Here is a 22490-nt window from a genome sequence, read left to right as displayed (position 1 = left end):
ATTTGCTTTAGTGTATGTCTTGGGTGTGGAGTCCCAAAATAACTCAGCAGGGAACAGATAGCTTTGCACAGTCAAGCGCACAGCAGGCATTATCACAGCTTGTCCAAAGTCCACATGGGAGTTGCGTGCCACTGGTAAATAGAAGAGATGGCTTAGGGGAAATGGGAAGGTCTTGAGTCTCGCTTACAGAGAGGACAAGAAATGCCTCTCAGGCCTTAATGGGGAGTGTTATTGCCACAGGGATGCAGAGCTGTGCTCTCTCTGATAACAAACACTTCGCCCTCCTTATCTCCCTAGGGTTTCTTGCGCTGCCCGGTGATGGTATCTCAAGTGCAAGGATTTGTGCTGCTCTCTTATCAGAGATAAATAAGCGCATGGGGCTGCAGCCTTTGTCTAAAGGGCTGACAGCAGCCTTGTTGTTTTGGCACCCTGTCCTTGGCTGCCAGGAGCCAGCTCTTAGTAATGTGGTTTGTTTCTTCTCCTGGCCCTAGAACACAATGGGGAGCTGATAAGGATGAGGGCAGGGTTTGTCCTCAAAGCCAGGTGGTTTGCAAGCCTGCTAGTGGCTGGGGAAGTTGGTGGGGCTCCAGAACAGAAGCCCAAGGGAAAAGCAAACGTAGCTGCTCACTTGCAGCCTGCAGGGCTTTGGTAGAGGCTACGCAGAGCTTGGGGGCAGCAACAGTCCCTCTCCCCTGTACCACCACTGGTTTCCTCTCTTGCAGCTTCAGTCTCCCTGCGACTTTACCCAAGGGAAAGCCTGCCTGTCACGGTGGCTTGCTTCGTATCCGTGCCTGGCTATGCTGGTGCCTCTGGTTCAGCCCACATGTGCATCCATGTACACAGGATGGGCAACCAAGGTGGGACCCTGTGCTGTGACCCTGACTTGACCCCTAAAATGGCACTACATCCTGTGTTTGAGTGAGGCTGTGTCCCTTACCCAGTGCCTGCGCTTGTGCCAAGCGGCATCAAGTGACCCCAAAGGCAGGAAGACCTTTGCTAGGTATGTGCTGAATATTACCAAAGAGTGTAAAATGCAAATCTGTGCAAACACTGGAAGGGGATTAACTTTTCTTATATAAGAAAACATGTATAAAACAGTCCAACTGTGTTAGGAAATAAACTTGCTCTTTTCCTTCCTAGATGGCTTCTTGTATTAAAATATTTCATCAGCTGAGTTTCCAGCTCTGTCTGTGAGTCATAACAACAGTGACAAAGAAGGTAAAGCCTGAATCTTGTTTTAGCATATATTTTTTGCTGGAGGTTTATAAGACCCAAGTCTTTTACTGTATTTCTTCTCCCCATCTCAGTCCTAGTCACTACAGTCCAGAGGCAAAGGCAAGGAATGTACCACAGCAGTAGGAGACACTAGTTTGCAGCAAGAACAAGCCGCTGACAAAAACCATCAGAAATCCCTATATATAAAGCCTCTTTTCTAGAGAGGGGGGATGAGCAATGCTGTTTCGTAGCACATAGTATGTATATGTCCAAACACATCTGTTTCCAGAAAAAGATGAACCACAGCATGGCACTGTACAAAGTTGTACATCTCACTGACTAGATGTGGCTTAAGTGGTTTGGGGGGGGGGGGGGGGGGGGCAATGAAATGCTTGTGCCAAGGCGGGGCAGCTTCCAGAGAAGTGGCTTTAATAAATACCATCTACAGGAGGTCAGTAAGCCTGGCAGTCTTGCCTCCAGATTGAGATGCACAGATGGGCATAGTCAAAGGAAGTTGCACGCTTTTCTTTGCATAAACAATAGAACTGGTTTAGTCATCTGCTGAATAGCATGCTCAAGGGAAATGCAGATCTTTCAGTTCACAAGCTGTTTGCATCTGATTTGGATTTTTTTTTGTCTCTTAGCTTTATAAATACTGAATAGATGATTTTAGCAAACATCTTGTAGCTCTCCCCTTTCCTTGGTTTCTCGTTGTTGCCTCACAACAAGCCCAAGGTTGCTGTTCCTCGTAGTGTTTGCCTATTGATTTAATGTTGGGTGGATTTTTCGCTGCTGCTGATCCGTGCTGGAGATGAGCAGCCGTCAGTCGTGGATCTGTATGTCCATGCATACAGACGTAGCATTTGGAAAGTCCGATTCTTCCTGCTTGTGGTCAAAGGGGAGGGCAGACACAGCGGTGCTTCCCTTGGATTTTGATATCTTGCAGACTGTGTCAGGTGTACTGCTTGTCTGTCCTTGGGCTGAGATTTCCAAAGGTGCTGTGGGCTTACGTGCAGCCAAGCTCCGTCACAGCTGGCTGTTCCCTCTCCGGTGCTGGGCACACCTTGCTGCAGTGCCTTAGAGTATGCCCCAGTGGAGTCTGCCACCTTTTGCTGACTAATGTGGTGGCGGCTGCATTAAGGTAGCCAGTTGTGTTTGTACTCTCCCATGGGACTTGAGGGCATGCTGCCACCCATGTCATGAGTCACGGCTGAGGCCTTTGGCATGAGTCATTATCTCCCAATTTCCTGTTTCTTGTCAGTGTGAGAAATCCTGTCTGCCCTCCTTTTTCCTTGCATCCTGCAGTGCCCAGGGCTCCCCACCACTGCCTCATTTCATCATGCTGTGGCCAGAATCTATTTATGGACCCACCCAAAAGCTGCAAGAGAGAGCACCGCAGCCTTCAGGGGATTTAGGAGCAGGGTTTCTGATCTGCCCACAGTGCTCAGTAATGATGCTTTTGCTTCCAAGCAGAACTTACTGAACTGCCACTCGTATTTCTCAGTGTATGTGCATATTTCTAACTGGCTCTTTCTTCTTTAGCTATCAGCTGAGATGTCATCTTCCAGCCATCTGAGAAATGGCCTGTCATCAATAATGGGAGACAATCAAATAATCTAGCTGCATTTGATACTGATTTACAGCTGTATTAAAGGGATCCAGTAATGCTAGTCTTAAACCTGCATGTATCTTTGTTTATTGCACTTCAACAGCCAGAGAAGATCAGAGCTTGTTTCTGAAGCAAGGGAGCCCTCATGACACAGGAACATTGCAGGTAAACCCTAAGTCTGCCTGATAAAACACCAAGGGTGAGGGTGGCAGGAAGGGGAAGGAACTTCACCCAAAGCAGCATCATTTTTGTTATCAATTAATATGTATAATATGATTGAAATAACCAGGGAGCTGCTAAAGTCCTGTGTACAGCCCCCATCAGTTATTGCTTCCCTATTTTAAATATTAACTAGATGTGATTTAGGGTTTAGGAATGAACTATTAGACAATGGGGCTTTATATTTATGTCAGAAAAGGTAATGAATTGTGGGCTGGTCAATAAACCACTTGGAACTGCCAAGACTGGGGAAGAAGTAGGCAAAAGGTAATTCCTACAGGGGGAGATTGTGACCACCTACTCAAATGAAGACAAGGAAGGAAGATGACAGAGTCTGTGTACTAATTTACATGAGGGGTGAAGAAGAAAGAACAAATCATTATGGAAAATAACAGTGAATATGTATTAGTTAATTATATAAATGTGAGAATTTTTGAGAGGAAGGTGTGCTGTCTTGGGGCAGGCACCCATTTGTGTGCATCAATGAAATTAATTTAAAAATACCTCGACTTTGTGTGTTATTGTCTTGCACATAGGGTAAATTAACCCTGTTTGTGGGACAATGTTTTGAAGACCCTTCAGTATCTTGGGGCTCAGAATGGACAGTGTTAATGCTTCTTCAAAGTCTGTTGTTACAATTTTAATTGACTTGTTCTTTCCAAGGCATTTTCCGAATACTTATTAACAATTTTCTTTTGCCTAAAATTCAATTTGAGAAACTTGAGCCAGCTTTAATACAATCCCTTCTCACTGTGGGTGGCTCAAAGGAGACAAATTCTGGCACCCACATGTTTTTGTGGGAAAGAACTCCAGATGGCTTGAGTTTCTAAACCATCTTGGCGTGTTGTATGTGCTAGATGTCAAGCTAGAAAAGAGCTCTTCTAAATCAGTCCAGCTTAAGGTTGCTGGAATGCTTTTGTGGACACTGGGCTGATACAGAAGGCTTGGTCCCACCCTATTCAAAGTTATTGTGAGGTATTTTCCCCCACTGATTTGAGCAAAGCTCCAAAACAAGAAACTACACTCCTTCAGTGCAAGGGAGGCCTCTGCATTGCAGGTTTTGCATAATTAGAGTGACTAAGGAAAACCAAGCCTTAAAAAAAGTCATGAGAAAATATAAAAGGACCAACAGATATTATTTGTCAGCTGCTGGCGGCGGGGAACCCATAGCCAGTGCCCTCTGCATGTGATATATGGAGAAGGTGGAAAGGGTGACTTTACTGCTGTTCTTATCAGCAATCCAGGTTATGCTTGCCCAAGTTTCCCTGCAGCTCTCGTGACCACTTGAGGATGTGCAGTCCTGGCAGCGTCACTGTACCACGAATGGGCCTGCGGTTAGCCATGCTGGCAGAGCAGACAGCTCTTCAGCATTGAGCACAGCACATCTTGCTGTTGCAGAGCAGGTAAGTGATGCTGGCCTCTGCTGCAGGTGACCATGTACCAGGGAAGCAGTTTGGGGAATGCACTCCTTCCAAAGATGGCTTTTGCCTTTGCAGATGCCTTGGAAGGTGCCAGATCTGCTCCAGGGACCTCCAAATCCTGCATTCGCTTCTCCAGACTTTAGCAGGAATAAGTAAGGCATTTCAACCTGAGCAGTGCAGTGCTGCCTTTGCCTTCCAGCCCTGCTGAAGCCACTCCTGTGTCAGACAGTAATGGAAGAGGTAATGCTTTCTGATGTTTCTACTGCGACAACACAGATCTGGTCCTTTGGCCTGCAATGGGGCAAACATTTCAGAATTGCATCCCAGGTTTCTCGGCAAAACCCAGGAGCTTTAACTTTATGGATGGCACCAAGTGATGAAAGCTGATGTGTGAATAGGAAATGAAACAAAGGCTAGACCCCCAACCTGTGTGCAATCACCATTGTTCAAGACGAAAGCTACCTAGAAGGCACGCTCTAGTGATGATCCTTCTCCATAGACACCCCTCCTTTTATTTTTAACTAGAACAGGCTATGTTACTTGCAGTCTTTCTCCTCTTGCTCTACTCACATTGGGTCCATTCCCAGCTAACTGGCTTTAGTGCCTGAGTATCTTGGGGACAACATCGCAGATGCACTCCCTTCTAGCTTTCCTCACCTCTTGCACACCATGTAAACAACTTGAAGGCCTGTACAGATTTTATTCAGCTGGTTAAGGATAGGGAATGGCATAGCTTGCCATCTTCCCCCAGCCCCCCAAGTTGCCTTGCAGCTGATCACGAGTTATAAATCAAAGCCAGCTTGTCTGGAGCTAGACCACAGGAATATAAGGCTTGGGAAGTGCTGCTATCCTACTGTGATACCCCAGTGAAAAGTGTTTCAGGGTCTGTCTCCTGTTGCAGAAGTTGGCAACGTGGTCATAGATGTAAAGTAAACAACAATGTTGTTAAGAAAAATAAATGCTTAAAACTGCCAGAGTTGACAGACCTCTAGAAAACATGCACTTGAAGGGTCAGTAACCTGTGGTCTCTGCCATGAATTCATACTGCAGTAGCTGCTACAGCCTCCAGCTCCAGGACAAGATCTTGCTGTTTGGGGCATGGTGTCACAGTGGAACAAGAGCAATACCAAGGGCAATTCTGTCCCAGGTGACATGGGTCTTGCACTCTAGCAGGGTAAGAAATGGGAAAAGGAGTGGCCTGACAGGTAGAAGTGCAGCCTGACAGTGTACAGCAGTCGGGCAGCACACTGCTTTTTACTGCTTTCTTGCAAGCTTGATGACTTTGGAGGAGAGATTAATTTTCCTGCTGCCTGGTGAGCTGCAAAGAGGAGGAAAAGATATACTGGACTCATAAGTTTAGAGTAGTGGGGACCCCCAAAGGGGAACAAATGCAAACAGCTCCTTTGAGATGAGGCAATAAACTCTGAGGAGAGGTGTTTGCCACCTGCAAACTTGAAAGGTATGGGGGGAGGTGCTGAAGTGAAATGAGTCCAGAGTAGCAAAGGCCTAGTTCTCCTGGGTAGTTAACTATTTGCTCTAGTTAAATCTAATCCACTGAGAGATGAGAGAAACACGGGGATTGTCAGCTTGGGTCAGTGTTAATGAGGGAAGTAAAATGATGAGACATACTTCAAATCCCACTGATGGGATCAGTGAACTCCTTTCATCACTTTGAGATAGTGCAAGAAGTTCTTTATAATTAACTTAATTTATAATGAAGCTGGAATAGAGGTGCTTCCCTTGTAATGTAGGGAAATCTGAAATCAGGAAACCCTCTGGGATGAAAATGCTGTAGTGACATGTGGCCATGCAACCTCAGCTGGCATCCAGGGTGGACTGGACCTTCAGCGCTTCTTCCTGGCACACACTTCCCTCTGAAGCAGTGCTTTGGGAGGCCCAGTGCCTGCAGGCTTCGGGAGGGCCTTTCAACCTCCTGCCAAATTGGACTGTGGCTCCAGAGTCATCCTTTGTCTTTCAGGAGCAGGCTAAGGATTTTTCTTGGGAGACCAGCTCTATTCCCCTGTGGTCTCCAGACCAACCCTGAAGTTTCCCCCATGGATAGCATAGGGCTGGAAGATGCCATGGTGGCGAGAGCATTGTTTTAGCCAGCCATGCAAGGGACCTTTGATGCAGAAGGGTCCAGAGAAACTATGTGCAACACAACTCTTCACAGGGTTATGACTACTCAAGCAAAAAAGGCGGAAACTTCTCAGAGGAGACCAACTAACATGCTATGGAGAAACAGGAAGAATCAGACACTTCAACAGTAGTAGCAGAGGATTGCTTAAGAAAGTCCCCAGATATTTGAAGATGTAGAAAACAGCCTTGTGTGTGTGTGTATATACCTATAATGTGTATATCTATTATGCAGCATAATATTTAGGTTGCAAGAGTAGCCAGGGGCTATTGGTGAGACCAGGATCCCATCCAGACACTACTGACACAAACACTCCCTGAAGATAGTTGCAAGAGAAAGGTGCAGTCTGCTTGATGAACTGAGAATGAACTTAAAGCCACAAGAACAAATCTTCCCTAAAGAAAGTGCAAAAAACCACCCTCACTTAAAGCAAACTGTAAGATTTAGCCCTCACTGGAAAAGGGTGAGGAGTTTTTCTTGTCATTATTTTGCCAGTATATCCCTCGCATCTGTGAGAGTGAGTTGGAGCAGTTTTTCTCCCTCCCTGGCCAGCCTAAGTGATTCAGTGGTGTGTTCCCATTGGTGCAATGGTGGAAGCACTGGTGCTGCCTCAGGGAGGCACACGTATGTTACTGCTGTGCTGCAACTGGGGCCAGATGACATCTCCAAAGGAGGAGAAAGCTACTATTCACTCTTTCAGCAAGAAGTGGGGCCTCTTTCTCAGCTACAGCAATGAATAATTAAGGATATGTAGCAACGACAACTGCCAGTGTGTGGGTGCTTGGTGCAAGACAAACCAGGCACACATACTGAAGAGCCAGCGGTGCTGGCCTCTGCACCCCCTGTCACGCAGGCTGGAGAATATACCATCATCCTTGAGTAAGCTAGCAGCAGAGGTGTGTTCTTAGACCTTTCAAAAACAGGGGTAAGCCATTTCTAATGACAGGACTGATTAGCCAGGTATATGACTTGCCGCAGGCTAGGGTGTATTTCCTCTTGCAGAAGATTAAAAAGAGTAAAAATCAGCATGCTACATCCTTTTGGTATTTACTTTTTTTCTAAAGCAAATCTGGGACATCTCTAGGGACTTACAAGAAAATCAGACTGGCCAGTTGTCTGGCTTCATCCTGTGCAAATCAGGTGATGAATTAAGAGTTTGGGCTGGGGACCTGGTGTTGGGCAGGGCCACAAGCCTGGTGCTGGGAGGGCAACCTTAATTTTCCCCACAGCGGAAAATTCCCCTGGGCATCACCCTCTGGATGAGCAGGAGATGACTCTTCTCTCCCTGCTTCTGCCAGAGCTGTCTGGTGGGCGCAAAACTCTTCCCCAAAACATGTGAGAGAGCAGTAACTCCTGGAAAGGGGAACACAAAAGCTTCATGTACCCCAACTACTCTCTCTCACGGCCTGTACATGTTGCAATCCCTTACTACAATCCAGATAAAGCTAACTTGGGCTCTTCTTGGGCTCATTCTGTTTTCTGCCCAGGGTTTCTTCTCAGAACATCACCTGCTGGTCGAGGGGTGCAAGAACAGCTTGCATAGGGCAGCATCTCTCCCTTTCCCCCCACCCCAGGCCTTTGAGGCACACCCTAATCCTCTGCCTGCCTGCTGTGAGCTTTATGTTTTTCCTTAGGCACAGAACTCCCATCCCAGGAAGCAGAGTGTGTTGGGGCCAAGGCCCTTCTCTGTGGGCAGTGCAAGGTGTCCTCTGCCTCGTGTCGTGCAGAAGGTCTGCGGTCATCCTTGATGGGGTGGGGCTGGGCAGCATGGCCTTGCTTTGCAGCCCGTCTCCTTTTACAAACCCTCTGAAAGGGAAGGAGGCCCACTGGGGAATTTTCTCCCACTTCTTCCCACTGGAGGCTGCAAAAGGGAAGATGTTCTTTCTTCTGCCTCCCTACCCTTGGCTTTAATCCCTAGGAAAAATGGAGGGCAGCTGGGCATCTCAGGTTGTAGTCTGAGAATAAACACTTTACTGATTTCACAAGGGCTTAAGACCAGGAGTGCTTTACGTCAGGGACAAGACCAAAGGGTTTGTTGCTAAACCAACTAGGCTGCCAGTGCAAAGCACTCAAGGAAAACAAACAGCGCGGTCTCCACGTATTGTTAGAAAGGTATTGCTCTGTCTGAAGGAAAGGGTCAGAGGAGGAGGCTTCAGGCCAGAAAAGCAGCTCACAAGATATGTGCATTTCAGAAGGGGAGTCAGAGGGGCCAACACTATGGCACTGCATGGCCCCAGCACCACAACTCCCCTTGCCAGCAGCTCTTTCTCCAGAAGTGCTGCGGCACTGAAAGGAGGAGAGAAGTCTCCAGGGATTTCACAGAGCTGAATGGAAAACAAATACAAAACCCCAACCGAACAAACAGAATTTGCTCAATGCCTCACACGTGGCAGCGAACAGGGGAACAACTGCCCAGTAACTCAGGCGCCTAAAGCCTTTCTGTAACACATGATCCCAGCTAACATCGTGCTCTAGACTGGGACAAACTTAAGGTGGAATTACTTGGGTTTTCTCCAAACTGTGCATGGAGGGGGCCTGTTCTCGGTGGCGTTTGCTACCTGCTCCAACTCTGCTCCTGCAGTTAACTCCCGACTTCAGCATGGCTCTTGTGTATGCATAGGATGGCCAGGGAGTTAGTTGGAGGCGAGAGCGTGTGCGGGATTTTCCCTACAGTACTTTCAGTCAGCATTTTTGCCCTCTTTTATACACCCCAGTCACAGGGCTCCAATTCAGGCTCGTGACTTTCCAGTTCAAACGCAGCTTGGCTTTGATTCACCCGGAGTCATACGGGATGCTGAAATGCTATGTGAATGTTCAGAAATGGGTGTGGGGGTATCTGAGGCAAAGGATGGTGTCAGGAGTCAGGATGCTGTTCATATAACAGCGAGCATGCTCTAATGAAGTTGCAGCAGCCTCCTGCAGGACAGCATGTTTCCTCCTGTTACCTAGCCATAAATTCCTGCGCTGTTTCACAAGCTGCCCTGTGCAGCACTTCCTAAAGTTATCTGCAGATAGGTATCTCACAGGCTCGTCATGGCTTAACCAACAAGTAGCATGCTGCCTTTATAAAGCAGCTCTGACTGAAGCTTTACAAAGGGGATTGTGAAGCTGCATGTCATTAATGTCACTTCACGGATGAGGGAAACTGAGGCACAGAGGCCCAAGCACCCTGCTAAAGCCAATCCAAAGCTACAAGTGGCACCCAGCTGATCCAGTCACACAGACCCACAAAGCACTGCAGCTGCTTCCATCTTCACCTCCCTGCCCTGCAAAGACCCTCGGGGCAGTCATGCTGTGTGCTTTTAAGGGACATAGGAAAGGGGAAAAGCAGGCGTTAAGAGACTAGCTGGGAAAGCAGCCTCCTTTCTTGCTGGCTGCGCTCAGCCCTGCCTGGCCCCTTCCTCCAGTAACAAAGCATTTCTCTTTTCCCTCTGGAATCTTTTGCAACTGGAATGCAACCAGCAAGATCATGCTACTTTTCAAAAGCTGCAGCCTGAATTCTCACGTCTAGTAGAAACAAGCTTAACTTTCAGCCACTTTTTAAAATGCTGGCATAGAATACAGCAAACCTTTGCGTCTCATTTAACTGCAAGCAGTGATGATGCATACCCAGGGGCTCCTGTCAGTCCAGGCTCCTTGCAGGCATGAGGTTGGGCTGGGGGGACGGACACACACATATTCTCGGAGGCGATCACTTCGCAGCAGTAACACCAGGACTCCAACCCTGATTTTAGACAGGGATCGCTTAACAAAAAGCAGCCACCTCGCTGCAGGCGCAAAGCCACACTCGGGCTCCAGCGATAAGAGCCAACATAGAGTGCGCAGCAGCTAGAAGAGCTTACAGTAAGGTTTTCTAGGATCACGCAGAAGCAAACAACCGCTAGCTTTTAAAATCATCCACATCCCGCCCGCAGAGAACGATATCAGTAGATATCTTCCCCTGCCCACTTTAAATGGCTGGGAAAGCTCCAGCCCCAACAGCTGCGATCGATCCCCTTCTTCGCATCCCCCTCCGTCACGTGACGGTCCTGCCCAAGGGATTTAAGCTGCGGGAGCGGAGCGCTGAGTCACACTGGTGTGTGGAGCAGGGGCTCGGGGGTGTCCTGCCCGGTGGGGGCTGCAGCCATGGAGCAAGTGAGTGCCGTCTTCGAGCTGGACGGGTGTGCCAAGCAGGGCTAGGGTTTGGCTGCGTGTGGGGTTTGGGCTTGGTGCCAGAGGTAGGAGGAGAAAAGGATTAGCTGAGCGGAAATGCTAGACTGATAGGTGGCTGTGGGAGGAATAGTTAGGGCTGACCAGCCGTTTTTCTTCTCCTCCTCTTCTCTAGCCTGTTCTTTAAGTGGGGAAGCTGTTCTAATGCATGCTTTCATCCTTGAATACTCTGAAAGTTTGGGACCGTTTTTAACTCTACAGTTTGAATACCTTTTATACTTTTTTTTTTCCTTAAACTTTGTATTTTCCTTCTGAAAAATGCCTTTTGGGTACAGGGCTGGACAAACAATGCAATAGCAGAGAAAAGCAGGATGGCAGCATACTCCAACCTACCCCTGCCCCCCTAACTTTCCTTTCCTCAAAAGACCCCCTGGCCACTGAGGCTGTGTTTCAGGCTGTGCTCCAGCACTGCACTAGAAATGGAGCCAGAAGACGGCATTAGTGCTGCGACAATAAGAGGTTTAACGACTGGGGGAACTCCAACCTTAGCTGTCTGTGCATGGGCAGAGCAGGGAGTAGGCATGAGGACAAGTACTACTGGGGCTGGGTGGCAGTCCTACAGGAGTAGTGGGCTCCACAGCAGCCTGCAGCTGTTGGACATGGGCCTACACAAGCCAGGCAAGAACTAGGCCAAGTAAACAATTTAACTAGTTTGAAATTAGTCTCCATTGCACTTGGGCCTGGAGCACGGGCAGCAAAGCATGATTTGAGTTATGCCTGACCTCACCAAACAGCATCTTCCTCTTAGCTGATGGAGGCTGGTCATGTTAAGCGCTATTTTGGGGGTATGTTGCTGGGGGGAGTGAATAACCTGGCTCTGAGGAAAGGATCAAGCCCACTTCCCTGCATGGGGAGCTTCCTGTGGGGTGTTTGTTCTGCTTTACCGGGCTGCAGCCAGAAGTGGGTTCCCCTGACCCCTCTCTTTGTGTGTAGGCTGCTTTAAGTCAAGACAAGAGACTTGTTCTGGTGGCTCCTGTCACTTGGAGACCCTCTTAGGGAATGGGTGAGACCTAGTGTTAGAAAAGCTTCATAACTAAGGCTAATCCTATGCTAATGGCTCTGGGCACTGCTAACTTGAAGGTGCAAGCTTGCTTGCAAGGATATCTTCTGTAGCAGCTGGTAAATCAGTGCATGTACCCTACTCTTGTTACACTGGCTTGAATGGCCTCCTTGTCAGCTTATGTTGCTTAGTGCAGTGGGAGACCCCAACAGGGTGGTGGCAGTCAACTAGGATTCCCTGGCTGAGGGCTGAGACAGGCCTGACTCAACCCTTCCTCTAGCACGAAATCATGAATGTGTTTAGGTCTGCCAGAGCTGGTTTGTGCCTTGGCCCAAGCAGGGCTGGTAGGCTTGCCTCAGGATAGACTAGACAGACAGACTAACTCCTCTGGTTTGGCCCTGCAGGGACTGGTTGTTACTCAGCTGGACATCCAGCCTGGTGAGTGCATCAAGGTCAAAGGGAAGATCCTGTCTGATGCCAAAGGGTGAGTAAGGAGGTGGTGAATAGATTGATGTGGGGCTGGGGGAAGCCTGAGCTGCTCCTGAGCAGACACCTCCTTTGCACCGTCTCTCTGTTTCCTCAGGTTTGCTGTGAATGTAGGGAAGGACAGCAGCACCCTCATGCTGCATTTCAACCCTCGCTTCAACTGTCACGGGGATGTCAACACCATTGTGTGCAATTCGAAGGAGGATGGCGTGTGGGGTGAGGAGGACAGGAAGGCTGACTTTCCCTTCCAGCATGGTGACAAGATTGAGGTGAGGCCCCAGGGGGTGTGTGCAAGGCCCTGGCATGGAGCACTAAAGGGCCAAGGGCACAGCTTTTTAATGCTGCCTTGTACCTCTGTGGTGGAGAAGGAGCAGGCATGGAAAGGGGAATAAGCAACAGGGGAAGAGTCGCGCAGCTAAAGGCAACCAACTGTCTAGGCGTGCTCTGCTCAAGCCAATGCCCAACAGCTCAGATGTGTTAAGTGCTCCACTCTGGCCTTCCTTTGCAAGCCACACAAGTAAGAGCAATTAATTAAAACACTGACCTGAGATTCAGACCAGATCTGTCTCATCCCTTCATTGCAGAGGCATGGAGCTGACCTTGGGGCAGAGCAAACAAGCTTCTTCCCCTCCATGTCCCTGCTGGGCAGGGAGGAGGCTGAGCTAGCAAGTGTGGTCTTGACACCAGCAGCCACCTCATCTGTCCTGCACCCAGACTGGAGGTAGTGGGGGGGTGAGGCTTGTGATCTGTGATGTGTTAGCCTTCCTTCTTGTGGCTCTCTACAGATTTGCATCTCCTTCAATGAAACGGAGGCAACAGTGAAGGTGGCTGAGGTGGAGTTCCAGTTCCCTAATCGGCTGGGCATGGAGAAAATTGAATACCTGGCTGTGGAGGGTGACTTTAAAGTCAAAGCCATTAAGTTCAGTGAATAGCTATAGCTTGGTTTGTTTTGTTTTCTCCCCCCTGCATAGTGAAATAAACCCAAACTTGCAATGGCTGCTTCTTCTGCTATTTTCTGCTCTAATCTGCCTGCTCCTGGGTGCGCTACAGGGATGGGCAGTGGGAAGGGTTATGTATCAGTCTATGTGCCTACTTACACTGTGGCCTTGCAGGTGGTACTGAGTTAGACCACATGCCAGGCAAAGTGTGATTTATTGTGAATAAAGCTACCTTAGCAGTAGTTGCTCCCTTGACCCCATTTGCTGCACTGAGTTGTCCCTGGCTGTTTGGCTTCTAAACTCTGGGACTAGTCCCAGCCAGGGAAGCTCAAACAAGAGTATATTGGGCATGCATTGTGCCATCTCTGGCAAAGAAGTGCTGCTCACATCACCTTGCTTGGGATGGGGACTGACAGGGAATAGGGCATGGCTTGTGCTCTTGCAAATAGCTTTGCTTTCCAAGAACATGCTCAGCAGTTGGGTGCATTGCAGGCTGGCACGGTGTACTTAAGGAATAGAGAAAAGCAGGTAAGTCAGGCTAACTGCACTGGCCAAGGGAGAAGACATGGAGTGAAAGGTGAAGCCTGAAAGAAAGCTTAGGCCTGAGGTCTTGAGAGGATCCTGGCTGTCTGTGCTGCTTCATGAACTGAGGTCTTGGGACTGTCAGAGACCCAGTATCAGGCTGTACCATGAACTCAGTGGCTTAGCAACATGTCAGGAATGGGTGACAAGCCATGTAACAGCCTGTGGGTCAGCATGTGTAACACTTGGCTGCTAAGTGCCAGATGCAGCCTGAGGGCTGTATTGAACAATGTTACCAGATGTATTAAATCCTGAGCACACCAAGCACAACTAGTTGCAGTTAGGCGGACAAAAAAGAAAAGCTTAGTAAAACAGTTTCTTCTAACAACCTCTTGCTCTGCTCCTGCAATGCCTTGGAGTGTGTCTGCTACTGCTATTCCCCAGCTGCCTAGTAGCCATGACTACCCAAGACAGAGTTGGAGTTGGGACTGCTGCAGCATTTGAGGACCTGATGAAAGGTAAAGGAGTTGTGTGCTGGGGAGAGCTGGGAGCCTGGGCAGGCTGCCCAGGTTTGGGGGCTGGCTCTGTGACTGCTGAAGCTACAACACTGCTGCCCCAGTGCAGCTCAGCTGGTAACTGACTGTGCTGGTGAGGTCTTCCTTGGCCAAATGCTGCTGAAGTGGTGGAATGTGACTCCTGTTGGCTAATCTCTCTCAGCAGGGCTGTTGTACACTAGGGCTGCATTTGCTGCTCCTTTGAACAGCTGAGCAGTTGGGCCAGGTGCTTGGGTAGGGGCAATACCACTCTGCAGAGTATTTCATCCATTTGAAGGCTTTTTATGGGGAGGCTGATAGGCTGTAAGCCTCTTGCCTTCTTGTCAGCACAATTGCTGCATGGCAATAATGCTGTCCAGACAGATCTGTACTGCAGCAGCTGCCCCAGAGCTGGGCATCCCCATGAGTGATGGGGAGGGTGTGTGCTTTGGAGGGGGGACCCTCCTACTTTACTAATGTCCTTTTCTCTCTGCTGTCTGATAACCTTTGTTATGGAGGCCTTCTTGCATCTCTGCCAGAAGGGTGTAAGTTGTAGCTATGTCTTGCCAGTCACCCTGTGGGCAGAGATGTGGTGACTGTGGATAGACAGGAGTCTTCCTGTTTATTCTCCAGAGCTGATGCAGCTAGTCATAGCAAGGGACTCGGTGTGCAAGTAAGCAGGAGGCTTTCTGGGCACCTGCTCCTCTGGGGAGGTATGTGTGTCTGCAGAACACAGAAAAGGGCTCTGCTGCAGTGTCAAAGTTTAGCAGAAGTTTCCACTATGTACCTGCTGGGAGGGTGGGGAAGAGGTTGCTGTAACTTGTCTCCTGTGTGGGAATAGGACAGAGACAGCATACACCCTGCATGGCAGGAGCTCAGCTATGCTGCAGGACTATCTCATTTGACACTTACAGGGGCACAGATAATGGTACTTATAATTCCTGTCCTGCATGTACTACATTATTTACAGGATAAGATGTGTTTACTAGGCAAAGGATGAGACAAGTCTTGCTGATGCTTTGCTTTGTCAAGTAAATCTTGAGACTGTTTTTGAAGGCTATGTGTACTTGGGGTGGGGGGTTAGGGAAAAAGGGATGGCTTTTCTCTTGTTTCCCCCTCTATCCCTGTGTTACATTATCTGACTGAAGGTAAGATAAATGAAGTGTACAAGCACTTAAAAAGTACAAGGTCCTTATGTTGCAGAGGCACAGGAGAGCTTATGGCTGGTCTCTCTGCTGTCTGTGTTCCTGGCTGCCCTGATCAGATGAGGTGTATGTCACTCAGTGACAAGAGTAAAGCTGATCTCATTTTTGCCTGTGAAGCTGGCAGTCCTGATTTCTAGGTAGGTTAGCCACAAGTGTTCCTCCTGACTGCTATGCTCAGGGCACAAACAGTCCCTTCATGGCAGCTACCCCCCTCTTGTATTTTCCACAAGAGTCAATTAGGCTTATCCTGCTTTGTAACACTGGCAGTTACCACTAAGGAGACCACAAAACAGGAGAAAGGGTAGGAAGGAAGCATGTCTTTGCCAGCACTTCCTGCCTCTTGAGTTGTGCTCTCCCATGTCCCAGAGCTATAAATAATCCTGTTCCTATAAGTGACACTGGTAAACAGGCAGGGTAGATGCAGAGTGCCCTGGCTGGCTCCTAGAGTGATGGCAAGATTTCTCTTCTGCTAGAGCAATTAGGAAAGCAAGAATACTAAGCCCTGGTGCAGGCAGAGGGTCACAGTGAATGTAAAAGCAGGGCTGGTCCCTGCCAAGTATGCTCTCCTGGAAGTGTGTGGTGAACTCAGCTTGTCAGTATCTCTGGGAGGATCTTGAGCCCTGCTTGCTTTGGGGAGGAGCAGAAAGCACCACAGCATGGCCTAAGGGTGTGGGTTTTCTTTTTTTAATTTAAATCCTGCATAGTGCGTAGTCAGTCTTGCAGTCCAGTAACATATCCCAACAGGAGCCAAGAGCCTGCAGGAAGAATCTGCCCCTAGGTTGCCTGAACACAGAGACTGAGGTGGGAGGGGAACACCACCACTACAACACTGATCTCTGTTGAGAGGGATGCATTTGCTGAATCCTTCAAGTTTGTTAATCTGTACTCAGCCTCCATCTCTGGCTGTTCACCAGCTATCAAAGCTGCACTACTTTATTTCCTTACAGCATCATGGCGAGGGAAAATTGGACCTTGAAAACTCTGGAAAACAGCTGTGAGGCTTTGTGTTGTAACATGGAGATTTAGATTGGATATTAAGAAAAATTTCTTCACAGTTGTCAAGCATTGGAACAGGCTGGCTTGGGAACAGACTGGCTGAGTCACTATCCCTGGAGATATTTAAAAGACTTGTAGAGATGTGGTGCTTAGGGACATAGTTTAGTGGTGGACTTAGCAGTGTTAGGTTATGGTGGAACTTGATCTTAAGGGTCTTTTCCAACCTAAATGATTCTATTAACACAAGTTAAGTGACGTATGTTACCACCTCATGTCTAGGAAGAGAATAAATACCCAATTGTGGAAGAGATTAGTTTGGAAAGAGTAGATGCAGGACCTAGAAGAGCAGTGATGGCTAAGACAGACCAGCAGCTTTGTCTCAAAAAATAACTTTTCCCTGAGCAATTCACATTAACTTCACTTGACAGAAATAGGCCATCCAAGTGACTCTGTAGCTATGCAAGCATGCGTGTGACACTGTTCAGCACAGCCTCGAAAGACAGCTGCAGGACACTGTGCACCCAGAAACTGTGCATGGTTTAAGTATGTGCACTGTGTGGAGGGCGAGTGCTAGGGAAGCTGATGGGCAATTCAGGTTGTAGTGGGGCATGGGAAGCCAGCTGGGTCACTTCCCAGTGGAATTTACAAGCAAAAGGGTTCAAGACATTTTCTTCCAAACAACAGACATAAGAAATTAACTGACAACTGTTGTACAAAATGACAAGGTGACCACCAGCCAGCTTTGCAAGAGCACTCAGTGCGCTGACAGTCATGTTCTTCTTTTGTCTCCTCACCTGCCACTCCCTTGGCCCCAGTTTCAACATTTATAACCCAAAGCAAGCTTCTGTCACTTAGATTCAGAAACTCAGCATCAAACCATAAGCTGCATTACCTGGTAACTGGTCCCCTATTCTGGTGCAGAGCACAAGAAAGCTTCACTACACAATTCCCCGTTCTTGTAGCACGATGGGAGGTCTGAGCACAATGCTGGATGCTGCTGGCATGGGATACCAGGCCCTTGTGGTCAGACAGGTAGAGACCATGGTGAGCTGCCTGTGCACAGGAGCCAAGGGATGAGGGCAAATCCTGCCATGTGATGGGGGGACACCACTGGGCCTGCAAGCCATGCTGAGATCTGCTGGATGAGTGCACCCCAACATCCCCACATGCTGGGGCCTCTTCTCTGAGGACACCCCTGTGGAAACCAAACCTCCAAAGCAATTGCTTTCTAACAAACTGGGATGTTTTGCCCCCTCAACCCCAACCTAGCTGCTCCACGGCGGGTGCAAGCAGGCAGGCACAGGCTGCAAAGCCTTCCCACGTGAGGAACAAAATGTATAAAAATATATAAATACTCACTTTTTCTCAACATGCTTCAGGCTGAGGTGCACATCCTCCTGCAGTGCCTTGTGTGTGGGCTCCTGGCTGGCTGCCCCTGAGCCCCGCTGTTCCTCGTTAGCCCTGATTACCCCACAGGTGCTAGCTGTAAAAACACACCTGGAGGGGTGGGCAGCAAGGCCTGCTGTCATTTTTGGAGATTTTGGTGAGGGACGGGTGCCGGAGCCGTGTCCCCCCTGCTGCACAGTGCTCCCTTCAGCAGCGTGCGACAGATGGCGAGGCAGTTGGGGCGGCCCCACCCAGCCCCTTCGTGAGGTAAAATGGCGCCCGCCACAGAACCAGCTTGGAGACCCAAGAGAAACTGCTGCAGAAAGCCACTTTCTCCTCCAAAACTGCCTGCAATAGCTTTGCGTTTTCAAATGCCATTCTTTCTAAGCTTGCCGGGATCCTTTTTTTAATCACAATCTTATTTTAGCTCAGCAAAACACCTGTGGCACAAGCTGTGCAAAAGCAGGTCCCTCATAAGCCCTTTCCTCAGTTCCTCAGTGTTTGCTCACGCTTTCACTAGCTTTTATTCTCCCCAGCTGAATTACGTGTTTGGTTTTTTTGCACTTCAGTCCTAAAAATTCATTTAATGTTAAAATGAACATGAATGAGAGAAGCACTGCTAGCTTTTCTTGTTTCATTTGAAGGTTATCTGCTCACAGAGCAACCCTAGCAGAAACACATGGTCTCAAGCTGCAAATCACAGAGCTCCCTGTCTCACATGTATGATGTCTTCTTTTCTGTGTAGTGGAAAATGAGCCCCTTTTCCTAATTCCAAATCCCAATCCATGCAGAGCTGCGCTGACACCCCCCCCCAAGTCCAGCGGAGGGTGCTGAGCCTGGCCAGTTCCAGCTTCCCGCCATCTTGTAACCGGCAACAAGAAAGCAGATTTTTGCAAGGATTTTTAGCACTAACGCACAGCAAGTTGCACAAAAGCCAGAACTACAGCTGGACAGGTTGTGTTACTGTATGCACAGAAGCAACAGCATAAGATGCATGCATGTAAGCATCCGGCAAACACCCTTTGGACTAATTGACGCCATGAATTCAGCCTATTTCTGCAGTTTGTGTTGAAGAGGGACAGCAGAGTCTGGCCAAACCAGGCGGGAAAGGACTGTCTCCTAGACTGAGACCACTCTGGCCACAAAAATACAGTCAGTTGCACAACACAAACAATGTTTGTTCGGTAACACATTACTAGAAAAACCCTGCAATACACAAGAGGTGTATGATACTTAGTTTATGTGCAGAGGCATGAGCAACAGTCCTGTAGGAACACAGCCAAACCATAACGCCATGTCAGGGTCAGCATACATCCCCTCTGGAAAGGATATAAAGAAAGAAACAGCTGTTACATGAATCAAGCCCAGATGTAAACGCTAGCTTGGTGGATGGTTGAATAAGGCATGGAGAAACCTGGGGATCAGGTCTCTACATATGCCCCTAGTTTGCTTGTACCAATTTAAAGCATGGGCTCTCCTATAAAAAGCTCGCTCTGTTTCTCATTTTGCAAATGACAAGTCACTGCTCAGGATTTGTGTGGAGTGAGTATGAAATGATATCCAGTTTGATTTGCTTGCTTCTCTTAATTACCAGTCTAAACAATCACGACAGTGGCTGAGTTGTAGAGATGATGGATCAAGCCTGATGCATAAACTATTCTTGTGTTCTGTGTTTGACCGATTTTATAGGTAACCTTCTCAAAAGATCTTGTGTATAAACTTACAACCAACAGACCCTAGCATGTGAACACTCTTTACTAGATTTAGTCTTGAGGAAAGCATCTGACGTGAATTCCTTGTGACCATCTATTGCCCAAGGGCTCTGATGAAAAAAAGCAAATTGTAGGTCGGATGATTAGATTTTCACGGTGCTTATATCACATGGCACAGCATTGCAGAGCAGACTGTGCGCACAGCATGTTGGTAAAAGCATGTGAGGACTTACCAAGAGCTAGGTTTAAAAGTCCTGCTTCAATGTCCTGCGCAATAGACAGCATCATGGTGCAAGTGCATGCCTCCATCTTTTTCTGTTCCCCGGTGCTGGGTCTGGGTGCTATGACAGCAGTGCAGTTTGATTACTTTCAAAGCCCAGGAAAAGTGGACCCCACCTCGCTAGCGCCAAGGCTACAGCCTGAGCAGGACGCTGTGGAACAATGATTTATATCTGCCTTTTTCCTGAGAGGTCCCTCAGAAACTGGCCGGAAATTGAAGATAACAATTTAAGGAATGCTTACTCAGGAAAAATGCTATATTCCTAACTGTAATGTGCAAACACAATGTAACGTGACAGGCAATGAGGCAGCCGGTTGCTTTTGTACAGCTAGCTTTTACTTTGAACTGGCAACGTATGTCAAAAGTGTAACAACTGCTTTGTCCTTACTAGGATATTTCTTCAAGCTAGTGAAGTGGGACTGCGCACTTCACCCCGTGCAAGGTGTCGACTGTAGCCAGCTGAACGCGCCAGGTAGCTGTTGCAGGATCCTTCAACAGTCGATGGACTTTTCTGGAGACTGCTTTGGAGAAGGCACTTGACTCAGGTAGTCTGAACTGACTTGGGGAGGAGTCTCATCCACCGTCACCTACAGAGGGAGGCCACCCAGGCTGGCTGGCAAACTCAGCCAGTGCCGCTGTCCCCACGGAAGGGTGGGAGGTAGGGTATTCCATTCCAATATCCCAAACAGATGTTTCAGTTATAAAAATAAGGCTCATTTTTAGCAAAAAGGCCCACCTGTTGAGAACCACTGTTTACTGCAAGATGTGTTTTGAATCATTTGTTTTTAACGTGCTGCAGTTGCAAGGGGAAATACCCAAGCTCTGGGATGTAGAATACACCGCATTTTGGGGATGGGGTAGCGCTGCAAATCATGCTTACTGTATCTATCTTACTGGCTTTCTCCACTGTAGCCACATAGCTACAGGTTCAGGTCTAAAAAGCTCATGTAGCCAGACCCAAAATTCAGATTGTTCCAGTAAGTTTACGAGGACTAGACAATAAGTGTAAAATTCTGTCCGTGGTATTCCTGGCCCATGAAATCACATCATCACTCTGGGAAATGAGTTTCCATTATACTCTAGTTTTAAAAAAACAAGAGAAAAGCAAGGTGGGATAAGGAGCAATGAATAGGTTCCCCTTTTTGCCAAAGGCACTGAGAAGTAAATCTACTGGCTTGGCCAATGTTCAAGTACCTTTAAATACATGTCAAGATGTGCTCCTACCAAACTCAGCAAACCTTGCAGTTAGGAAAGCAATTTTTGAACAAAAAGTTGTCCAAAGACAGTTTTCCTCATGATAAGCTTAACCAGCGCTTACAACAGAAGTACAGGCTTTGACTCATTTTTTAACTGAAGAGCTAAATTGCTATAAAAATGTAAGTAACTATCTCTCGCCTCATTAGCTGACGTTGTGTGTCCAGTGGGAGCACACATAGGACTTTCATCATCAACCCCCAAACTTGCTGGACCGCAGAGCCATGCCAAACATCTGAATTTCCTGTAAACCACCATGAACCCTTAACCTCAAAATTTTTAGCTGGAAACCCGACAAAAGAAACTGTTTTACACACTATTTAGTAAAGCCTGATACGCCACCACCACAAGGCTGGCCGACTGCCCACCACTTGGAAACACTTGACTTGCAGCGTAATGCCAGCACGCAGAGTGACGATTGCCATCAATCATGCATCCCCTGTGGGCGAAGGCAGCTGGACCTTGCAGCGTGCGCAGCCCAAGGTGCTCCCCCTGAAGTCAGTGCTGGTTCCTGGAAGCAAACATGCAGACCCTATTTGGATGGAAGGCTCTTCCTGACCTGAGGGTAGATTGCAGGACTTTCTTTTTCAGGAAAGAACTGACTGAATGGAAAATGTACTGTTGGCCGGTCTCAGGCTGTTCACAAAGGCCTGCTATATTTGCCAAGTCTTTTTGATTTGTTTTGGTAAGCGTAGGATGGAAGGGTGGCTGCAAAAAAAAATCTGAATTAAAACAACTTTTAAATATAATAAAGTGAAGTACTGCGTAGGATTTTTTTTTTAAGACAAATTAAATGTTTTGATTGGCTTGAAACAGCTCCCCCCACTGTTTTCCTGAAACTCCACTCAAACAATTATTCTTTTCCCTCCAGTTTTGTTTTTGATTCAGCTATTAAGGCATAAAAATCAGTTCCCCTGCTTAGGGTTCTCATGAAATGATGTATGAGCCTGAGTAGCGTTCAAGCTCAGAAGTAAAAAAAAGGATGTGTTTGCTGTCATCACAGGTAATTGGCTTGCTGCTTCTAAAAGCATTACAAGCCCAGGTAGATTTTCTTTTGGGTATTGGAGAATTGATGCTTGATATGACAGAAGGGCATTGGCATTTTCTTTAATCTGCCAAGCTGCCCGTGGAAGAGCTATGATGTGAGCTACTAGAAAAAAGGGGGCTTTAAAATCAGCACTGAAAGCCATGAATATTGTAATTTTCAGTCACATGCTAGAGTTGAAATTCAAAACAAATGGACTTAAAAACTACATGTCTAAAATCTATGCTCTGGTCCTGGTGGCAAGATATGTTGGGATGAACCGTGCAACACCCTGGAGAAAGGAGAAGCTTGAATCACTGCTGCAGCAGGCCATCTCTGCAAGG

The 22490-nt window shown here is 47.8% G+C and overlaps 1 protein-coding gene across 1 annotated transcript; it reads left to right on the top strand.

The window, feature by feature from the left end:
* The first annotated feature begins 4236 nt into the window (after window positions 1–4236).
* Window positions 4237–13295, top strand: LOC104836776 (16 kDa beta-galactoside-binding lectin). Its single transcript, XM_010575508.1, has 4 exons — window positions 4237–4245; window positions 12215–12294; window positions 12394–12565; window positions 13082–13295. The coding sequence occupies exons 1-4, from the start codon at window positions 4237–4239 to the stop codon at window positions 13226–13228; spliced, it is 408 nt and encodes a 135-aa protein (XP_010573810.1). The 3' UTR covers window positions 13229–13295.
* The last annotated feature ends 9195 nt before the right edge of the window (window positions 13296–22490 follow it).

This window comes from Haliaeetus leucocephalus, unplaced genomic scaffold (assembly GCF_000737465.1).
Source record: "Haliaeetus leucocephalus isolate CR32 unplaced genomic scaffold, Haliaeetus_leucocephalus-4.0 Scaffold484, whole genome shotgun sequence".
NCBI lineage: Eukaryota > Metazoa > Chordata > Aves > Accipitriformes > Accipitridae > Haliaeetus > Haliaeetus leucocephalus.
The sequence above is the reverse complement of the archived record's forward strand: the minus strand, read 5'-3'. Positions and strand labels throughout refer to the sequence as shown.

Bases quoted from the DNA above. Each gene is read 5' to 3' on its own strand.
- LOC104836776 (XM_010575508.1), top strand. The intron at 12,295-12,393 runs GTGAGTAAGGAG...CTGTTTCCTCAG, and splicing joins ATCCTGTCTGATGCCAAAGG to GTTTGCTGTGAATGTAGGGA. The intron at 12,566-13,081 runs GTGAGGCCCCAG...GGCTCTCTACAG, and splicing joins AGCATGGTGACAAGATTGAG to ATTTGCATCTCCTTCAATGA.